Source organism: Neltuma alba, unplaced genomic scaffold, assembly GCF_004799145.2.
Source record: "Neltuma alba isolate B1F8T4 unplaced genomic scaffold, ASM479914v2 tig00010875_pilon, whole genome shotgun sequence".
NCBI classification, from domain to species: Eukaryota; Viridiplantae; Streptophyta; class Magnoliopsida; order Fabales; family Fabaceae; genus Neltuma; species Neltuma alba.
Window position 1 is genome coordinate 1,402,837 of NW_021635666.1, and position 10,476 is coordinate 1,413,312.

At 30.9% G+C, this 10,476-nt stretch overlaps 1 protein-coding gene across 1 annotated transcript; it reads right to left on the reverse strand.

Moving 5' to 3' along the window:
- Positions 1-1,969: 1,969 nt before the first annotated feature.
- Positions 1,970-9,687, reverse strand: LOC114759660 (uncharacterized protein At1g28695). The gene is made up of 3 exons (XM_028948877.1): positions 9,429-9,687; positions 8,169-8,567; positions 1,970-2,623 (listed from the first exon to the last, which is right to left on the reverse strand). Exons 1-3 carry the CDS (start codon positions 9,612-9,614, stop codon positions 2,087-2,089), a joined length of 1,122 nt encoding a protein of 373 aa, XP_028804710.1. The 5' UTR covers positions 9,615-9,687; the 3' UTR covers positions 1,970-2,086.
- Between the last annotated feature and the right edge of the window lie 789 nt (positions 9,688-10,476).

Here is a 10,476-nt window from a genome sequence, read left to right on the forward strand (position 1 = left end):
AGTTCAAATAGAATTCGATGAAATGTTTGTAGTGATTTTATAACTGCTATTATAAGTCCCCAAAAGTGCTCTAATCTTGTCTCATAACTCGTAGTAGTTAAGAAACTGCTACAAATTATTATAGTGGGTTTGACTTTATATATAGCAATTAGTCATTTGCATTGGTCGATTTTGTAGCTGTTACGGTAACTGTTACAAATGGATGTTTCTTTTTGTAACAAGAGTAACACATATTCAAACATGAAACTAAGAAAAACCAACAACAACACATCACACAAATTGAAACCAAAACAAAATCCACCACTCGAGCACTACCTAGCTAAGAAGCCGAGAGGATGAGCTTGAAGGAAGGTGATCATATACATTTACAGCACGAATGTTAAACGCAACCCACCTTAAATGGCCATTAAAGACCAGATATAGCCAGAGGAAAACAAACTTGCTGTCGAGATAATGACCCAGAAGCAAGGAAGATGACACTAAGATAATGAAATGCATACGAGGGGCTTCAAAATGCAATATAACAATTGAGGGAGACACCAAAGGAGACACAACGAGCAAACAAAAATTAAAGAAAACTAAACTAGAAAGCAAGAAGTCACAATGAGTAACCTTTGATACACAAAAACAAGCATAGCACTACCCATTTTACGCTTGCATGAAGTCCAGGTGATCACGATGCTAAAATGTGAACCTTTTGGACAAAGATTTGTGAAAACCAAGCGAATGAAGATCCTTGTTGACAAAACCATGACCCATATTGTAAGGAGTAACTCGGTGACACTTATTCCCACAAGCTGCTTGAAAAGAACCACTTGGAGGAGACCGAGATGGGCTTGCAAGATTACTAGGCCAATGATGAAGGAAGGAGCATAAGGCTGACTCATTGAAGAAAGCAAAACTAAGCTCCATATTTCTAAACCCGAGCGCCTTGGTGAGTAAGAACAACTATTTGTACACACACACATATACATGAATAATATATATATTAATTTCCACAGCCATTGAGTAAGAACAACTATTTGTACACACACACATATACATGAATAATATATATATTAATTTCCACAGCCATACTAGCATTAAGCTCTAAAGAGCTAGCCTCCATATGATACCTAATTAGTTGCACTGAACAGACGGAGATCATAATGAGACCGCCGCTTGACATCGCTCACATTCACTTGGTGACTATTAAAGACTTTGAAAGTTGAAGAAATTAAACCAATTTAGTTCATTTTGCCTTAGAGACTGAGAGTAGTCTTTAACTAGTCGCTTCCTTGTTTGTTGAGTAGTCTCATGTCCTGGTGTCTAATTGAGGAAGCAAGTTAAAGTCCATTAGAAGTTAGGGCTTGAGAAAAGGACCCCACAAACATAGTTGAATTATAACTTAAACCCCAAAGAAACAGCCAAGAATCCCTTTAATAAATATATATTTTATCCAAATATGTTATGTGATCAGATTTAGGCTCCACATGAGTTAAATGAACATGACAATGATACGTCGCCTTGCTATAGTGGTCCCTACAAAAGCCAACTTCTCTGCAGCTCTTGCAAAAATTACCCATATACTCAAGAAGGATAGAGAAAGGGTTAACTAACCCTTTCTAACATATATAAGGCTGAATCCAAATAGAACAAATTGAATGGACCTAATATAAAATTAAGATAAGCTTTAAGAACCTGCAAATTAATTTTTCATAAATTCAATTTAGTATGGACTTTATTTTGCATTAAGTAATAGATTAAAGTGTATTCAGCACTTCAAAGTATTTTCTCAGCTATATCTAGCACTTCAAAGTATTTTGTGGTGCATTCATTACCCTGAAATATTTTTTGGTACATCCTAGAAAATCTTTCGGGATGCTTAATGCACCTGAAAAATATTTTGGGGTGCTAGATGCTCTTTAGCCCCTAAGTAATTATATTTTTTAGTTGATGTTTATTAATAACATCACTACAGGAATGGATCTCTAAAATAGCTACGTCAAAACAAATAAACAACTTATCACAGCAAAAACAATCACATTTATCCTGACTCATAATTGGTGAATTTAAATCCTTCAAGACAATAATTTGTAACCCTAATTTACACTGTTAGTGACGCATTCCATGAATTCCAACATCCAAAGTGTCCTTTCCATCGGTAATTAGCTGTCAAATTAGTGTTCGCCAATCTCTTATAAGACACAAGCTTCTTGAATTGCTTCCAATCACGGAGAACCACCTTGAGATCCCTTACCTTGGCGGCAATGCTCCGGCAACAATTGGCGTGGACGGTGGCGACAACCCTAAGGTCCTTACTATCCTCACAAAAGCCACTGAAATAAAGGGTGTCCAAGAACCTAACCCTTAGTCCTAATTCTGCAATTATTCCATAACGTCCTATGAGATCCAATAGAACATCTTGTTCCTTTTGTCCCGTGGAATTGTGCTTCTTTGAGTACCATGTTTCAAACAATGAAATGGTCTTGTTGTTTGATCGAATGAAGTAAAATCCAGTGTTGATCAAGTGATTTTCTGACCATGGATCTCCCAAGTACTTGTCTGTGCTGATTTGAAGATCTTCACTTTTGTTCTTGCTTAATCTACTAAAGGGGTTTCTAAGCCACATTACATCTGTATCCTGTAAATTGAAAAGGGGTGGGGCAAGGATTATATATAATTTGTTATATATTTGTCATTAAAATTTATAATAATAAATATACCATATATATACAGTTTTATTTTTTACAACAAAAAGTTCAAAATTATCGTCCAATTAAAATCAACATATCTTAATTGCCTTTAATTTCTTTCTCATATAATTTCTCTTTATGTATACAATTAATGAAGGCAGTTGTGTCAGGTCAAAAAAAAAAATTGAAGGCAGTTGTGAAAAGAAAATAACAATATTAACTTTTTTGCAAAGTGTCTAATATTTAGGATCATAGAAATGTTCTGAAAGATTATCCTATACTACATCTGCTTCTTAATATATGATCTAGTTTGACCTTCAATTTAGTTATAAATATAAGATCCAATGCACTTTGTCTATCATATTTATCTATTTTTTTAAAGGTAGTTATTGTAGTAGTTGCAAATGTTAAAAGTTTCATCACATGGTAGTTCTAACTAATAAACATGATTAGTAAGGGTATTTTTGGAAATATAATACCGATTTATTACGAATAATTAACTTAACTAATTTTCTTAATATACTCAAATTAGTTAATTAACTTAACTAATTTTCTTAATATACTCAAATTAGTCAACTAACTTTAATATTAAGAACTGGAGGTAATATAAGTATCTAAGTGGTAAGAATTATGAAATGAATTGCATTGTCTATGACTTATAAATAACACATTTTGTTACAAATTTTATATTTTATATTGATTTAGATTGTTTGAATTTGACTTTCAAAAATATAAAAAGAAAATAATTTAAAATAATATTTAATAATAAATAATATAGCCTAAATATAAATTACCTAAACGTATTTGGCCAAAAAACTTACCTAAATGTAACAAGGTCACGTAGTATAAGCTGGGAAAATGTTTACTGTTTTCCTGACTTTTGCACTCGTTCTAGTTCTTTTCATAAAGGCATATTAACTATTTTGTTGATATTAAGGAAATCAATTAAATTTAGTTGAAGTAAATTTTTTTTATAACTTTCCAAAAATTACCCTCAGTCAAATTAAAGCTATTATTTGAACTAAGAGTGTAAGTCACAATGGCATTTTCGAACGACTCAGAAATAATATTTCATTAAATTTTATTTAAAAAACTTATATTACAGACCAATAAGTAAAATCTTATAAATAGGGTGGACCAGTAATAAATAAAAGGGGTCCCCTAGCATGATGTTAAAAAAACTAGTTAATCTTTCCAATCTTCGTGGGATCGAGATTGTTCCTAGACAATAGGAGGATGGGTGGAAATAGGATGTGTCTCTCTCATTTCTTAACATTATACCAGTGATGTTTCGTTTTCACACTGAAATTTTTACTCTGTTCTCTGTTCTTGTATTTAAACTATTAATTTTTTTTTTTTAATTTAAAAAAATGTAGGATAAGCGTTGTTCCACATAAGGATTTCAGACAAGACAAAAGACAAATGAAGTAATTAATCACATGCCCGAATGAATCGAACTTTTTCATTGTCTGTTTCACCTTCACGTGAATTTGAATTAACAAGAAAACAAAAGAGACAAATTTGGCATTGGGCAACTTATTCTGGATGGCTAAAATTAGAAGTGAAGAATTTGAAAGACTGTCAATTTTCAAAATTATTTTGAAGGACTACTGTGCTCTAAAACCGTAAAATGTGGTCATTGTTAAATTTGTGTTTTTAAGCAGTAAACTTTTGAACTGTGACTTGTAAATTTGGGTCACACGCCCAACAACATTAATTATAAGGTCTGTGTGCAGAGATTTGTTTTAATTCTAAATATAAGACACTAACTTATTTTGTCTTCTAAATTTATAAATTTGTTTTTATTCTCTTCCTCCGATTTTAAACTCTTCCTTCCAAATTTGTTATACTCCCTCCAATATTAAATGTAAGAGCTAGCAGATAGGTTTAATTTAGCTCTAGACGTAAGATATTAATATATTTTATTTCCCCTTCCTTCCTTTAAACTCTTCTTATTGATTGCACATGCTTAGAGGGTCTTCTTTTAGTGAAGTAGTACCCAATACATATTATTGATAAAAAATACTCTAGGTAAATCAATAAATATTTGTTAAAAATAACTAATTTAAATATTTTTTTAATTTATATAAATTAGTTATTTAGTTACTTCCTTCAGCACTAAATATAAGAGTTAGTATAAGGGTTGTTTCTATTCTAAACATAAGACATCGATTTACTTTATCTTCAACACTATAAATTTTTTTCTAACTTTTCATATTAATTACATATATCAATAAGGATTTTTCTATCAATGGAGTAATTTCTAATGCAAATGATTTAACAAATTATTTTAGAAAAGAAAATTTACGCTTCTTATAGATAACTAATTAAATTAATTTTTTTTAATTTTTACAAATTAATTGTCTAAATCATATATTTAAACCTATTTAGTACTACATTTAGGGGTTGAGGACACTTGAATTTGGATTTGTAAATGTGCAGTCTAAGTATCTAACAGTCAGAGAAAAGAAATTTACAAGTGCTAGAACAAAAATTTACTATACTTTATTTTTTGGTAAAGTACTACATGTATATCTATTGAAAATTTAACAATGATATTAAAAATAATTAGATCATCAATCTAATTTAGAAAAGAGTCTTGATCCTTGAAAACAATTTTATAAATTTGTGGTCTTTCAATTTGAATAATTTTTTTATGAATAAATAACTTTACTTTGTGCTCTTTAAGCATACACTCTTCAACGAATTATTTCAATGATTATTTGGTTTCATTGTAATAATTATTAAAAATTAGAATCCTCAGTTAAAAAAATGGTAAAAATTGAGAATTTACCCATCACATTAATCAGAGCTTTCACTGCCTGCCAAAATTTGTTTTCCTGGGGATTTTGCCACAATGAATATTTCATATTCATAAATCATTGTTAATTTCTCATGAATAGTGGGGCCTTCTCAACTTTTTATTATTTGATTCAAATATTGAAATATGATAAGTGCGAAAAAAGAAAAGGAGTTATATGACAAAATGCTTTTAGGATGACAATGGCATTTGACTGCAGCTAAAAGCCAAATTACAATTGTGAATTTTGATCACTTATATAAAAAGAGATAATATGATAGCCGCAATTTTATATCGTGGAAGTTTTTCAGTGAAATAAATATTCATAAAATATCATCATTATTTTCTTTGCAAATATAGTTCATTTTTCTTTAAAATGATTTAAATATTTAAATATCCCTTGTCAAAATATTGAATTCAGAAACTTTAAGAAACATTGGAGAAGATATTAAAAATAATGTAGTTTATTAGGGAGCAGGGAGATGAACTATTTCATTTAGAAAAATTTTGAAAAGTAATTATGCTATAGTTTTGACTGCCTATGTCTAAGAGAAAAGAGGATTGCTAAATAAAGATTAGATAGGGTTTTTTGCGATAAATAAATTAATTTAAATAATTTACTTGGAATATCTTATTTTGGATACAAAAACTCAAGTTTTACATTTATTTTTTATATTTTCACAGATAAAATTGGAATTTCAAAGAACCAAATAATTTTTTTTTTAACTTTTCTCTCCCATTGCATTGCGGGGCTATATTACATTTTTAAAAGAATATAAAATTAAAGATAGAAAATAAAATGAAAACCAATAGCACTGTCTGCTTGTATTTTATAATAATGTTTTGGCCAAAAGTAAAGTAATGAAGATTTACAAGGACAATTGTGGGTTCTTATTTATTGAAGCCATAATTTGTTAGTATGAGCAATCTAATGAATAACAAATAGTCAAAATATATTTTTCCTGTTATATATGTATGTCAACATTTTATCTTTTTCATTAAATCATATTAAATTAATTTGTAAAATTTTCTCTCAATTTAATATTTTGATATTTAACTTTTGCCACATTTTCCTATACCCTAATTAACAACCCCAACAGAGTATTGTCTATTAACCATTGAAAACGATGTCACCTATACATTTTATTTTACATATATTATTGTGTTTATCAAACTTCTAAATGGAGAATTTTCTTTTTAGTTTTCTTAAGCAAGACAATCTTTTTATTAATATCAAGATTGTTTCAATTATTAATTGAACTAGCTAATTCATAAAATAATAAAAAATCCTAAAGCTATAGTTAGGAAAACAAAATTCATTACTCTTAATTGATACAAATAAAACATAAGTCCATTTTTATTGTTCCATTCATTTTCTTATCTACTATAAAATCCTCTCTTGTTAACCCAAAAACCAAAAAAAAAAAAAATGTTGGCTTTTAATTAATATTTTCACACCAAAGGCACATAGTGACAGCATTTAATTGACGCTAGCCACCAGTATTGCCGTGACATTAATTAAATGGCAGTGAAACTCAAAGCTTTACACCTCGCAAATAAATGATCCACCTCTCAGCATAAATGTTACTCCTCCGGTTCTATTCACAAAGAAGATATTTTTTAGTCTTATTTACAGAGAACTGAGAAAATTTTTTTATATGGATATATAATTTTATGCGTCACTTATTGTTGTATTGACTTTATTTACATGAGATATGATATATATTAAATAGGGATAAAATTATAAAGTTGTTAAATTTTTAATGAGAGTTAATAAAGTTTAAGTTTTTTCTTTTATCTGTGTGAAATATATTGAAAGTAATTTACAAATAGAATCAGAAAATTATGCTACTAGAAAAATTGCAACATCCTATATTATATAGCCTCTTCTTAATAGATATTTATAGAAATGCTATAATCTTGGAGATCTCTGCCTCCATTTAATTTTAGTTTCCCAACACTCACAGTGCCCTATAATTAAATGCTAATTAATCATTTTCTAACTAATTGCCCGCACTGGCGCCACACCATATCTATATGATTTCATTTTGGCATTTTAATTTTATAAAATATTGTTCTAATCTTCTAACTCTAACACTGTTGTTTTATTGAGAAAAAACTGACATTAAAATTTTAGATATTAATATAATATTCACAAATATTAATATATCAAGTACAATTTTTTAAATAATAATAATTGCCACAAAAAATTATTATTTGAGACTAGTAATATTAGAGTTAAAGGACTGAAAAAATATTTTACAAAATTAATGGATTAGACAGAAACATTGTACTGCAAAGTTAGAAAAACAAACACAAAAACACACACGCACATATATATATATATATATATATATATGTGGTGTATTTTCTATTTGTAGATATTTTTCCTATGAGGTTGCCAAAAATATAAAAAAAAACCTTCCTGTTTCGCGGTCTAAAGAATTAGATTTAGTTCAAAATAATTTTTGCTATAAAACTTTTAAAAACCATAAATTATGATTAACTCCTTCCCATTTACCATAAGTGTCGGTTTAGAGTTTTTATTCTTTTTTAAAATATCTGTAATAAGTTTAGGCGCTCAACGAAATATTTCCAACATAAAATATGTTTCTTTTCTTGGGCTAGCAACATAAATGTCTTTAACTAAGGGTACTTAACAATAATTTACTCAAAAAGTGAAGAAAACGTACCGTGAAGACGAAGTTATAACCTCGTTTGAGCACCTCTAAGAGGAAATAAGTTCGCGCCCACATCATTTCGATGAAGTCGTTGGACATGTACACTTTCTCTGTCTCTAAATCTCCGCCGTCTGTTTCCAATTTGTAGCAGATCAGCCGTCGAAACTGGCAAAGCTCGTACGCCGTCCGATCAACCGCCACGATCAGGAGATGATCAACCAGAGGTCTTGTGCCTTCTCCCACCCAGAAGCTTTCGAGGAACAGGTCCAGCATGGCAGTGCCTGGTTCCACGTCAGCTTCTGCATACGCCTTGTTTATCACTGTTATTATCACTGTCTTCTTCTTCTTCTCCCCCATTGTTGCTCGAGCCAGAGCTGCATCGAGCTCATCTCCAGCTTCATCAATGGCCGCCTACATAGATACACAAATTAATGTATATACTGGCGTAAAATATCTTCTTTGACTAACGCCTTTGGAGTTATAGATACTCTTGTGTATCTCATATATATATATATATATATATAGAGTGAGAGATTTGAAAGCAGTTTATTGTGCTGACTAGGTTAATAATAAAACAGTCTGACTAGTTAGAAACTCAAACTATGAATTTATTGTGTTAAATTATTAGTCAATTCTACACACACACACGCACACACACACACATTACAGCTTTTGTATGAAATGGAAGTGAATGATAAGTGCGGTGAAGAAGATTGCTAAAACTCTCGGGATATATACAAAAACGCCTAATTTAACTGGATTTAAGATCTTTTATCTGTTCCCTTGGACTCTAATAAAAGAAATGTTACCTCAAGTTCCGTCGACATTTGTTAATTCCATGACATGTAATGTCGCTATATTGGGAACAACATGTGACATAGAAAATTTGACATATATAGTATATATGATAAAAAGCTAATCTGGAGTTCGTCTGTGGTGTTCTACAGATCAAGAAAGCTGCTAAAACTCTAACAACAGAACCAGTAATCAATTTTTCATATGGGCTTCTGCTAATTCAGTGGTATTATATACAGTATATTCTACAGAACTGAGAAGTAAAGATTAAAGCTATGAAAGACCGAAGATTGGAGCCGATAAAAAGCACCCATGAACGATATTCAAGTGATGGGAAGAGACAGATTAAAAGTAAAAACTATCTGAGTTCTGAACTTACAGAAGATGACGAGTTGGGTGAGAGCCTGCAAGAAGAAGGTGGTGGTTGTTGCTGTTTTTTGTGGCGGGGGAGGGAAAGTAAAGGAGTTCTGAACTTACAGAAGATGACGAGTTGGGTGAGAGCCTGCAAGAAGAAGGTGGTGGTTGTTGCTGTTTTTTGTGGCGGGGGAGGGAAAGTAAAGGGTGGGAGAAAGAGAGAGAGAGAAGGAGAAGAGAAGAAGAAAGGAGAAGAGAGAAGAGAGCCAAGTTAGTGATAAGGGTTTGTTTGGGATATTGATGATCCATGGCCGCCCAGTGATATGATTGGCCAAATGGAATTGATATGGGTGTGTGAATAAGAGAGAAGAGTGAGTTTGTGAGATGACAGGTGAGGCAAATTGGGAGGGCAAGAGGGTCAAAGGGTGGGGTTAGGAGTAGAGAGAAGGGTTTAAATAGACGACATGACAGTTTTCAAAGGAATGGGATATTATGAGTTTCATGACAACGTCGGTGAAGTTGCCGCACCTATATATTTCTCCTCCATTTCTTTTAATTAATTCACTGCGTTTTTTGAATAATTACGCTGCCTTTTATGTTTCTTTCTTTTTGAGGAGCCGCTAACTAAGACGTAATTTATAGGATAAGTTTTAAAAGAACTGAAAAAAAAAAATGAAAAACTGTTAGAATCGTGGATTGTAACTAGTGGATATGATTGGTATTGAAAATTTAACAATGATATTAAAAATAAGTGGATCATCAAGTTATTTTTTGTTGGAAACGAACGTTGATCATTGAAAATAATGTTACATATTTGTGGTCTTTCAACTTGAAATTTTTTTTTTTAATGGAAAGAATAAATAACTTTACTTCGTGCTCTTTAGCATTGTCTTTTTTTTTTTTGGTGAAGTCTTTAGCATAGTCTTTTCAATGAATTATTTCAATGATCATTTGGTTTCATTGTAATTATTAAAAATTAAAATCCCTAGTTCAAAAAAGTGGGAAAAAATTGAGAATTTACCTAGGGCTGAGCAATGGGCGGGATGGGCTAACTTGAAAACCTACCTATTTATGAATAAACGGGCATGGGCTAACCCATAACCAGTATTAGCCCATTTAGCCTGTATTAAATGGGCTATGGGGACAGTTCGTTTGGGCTAATTGAGTTCCT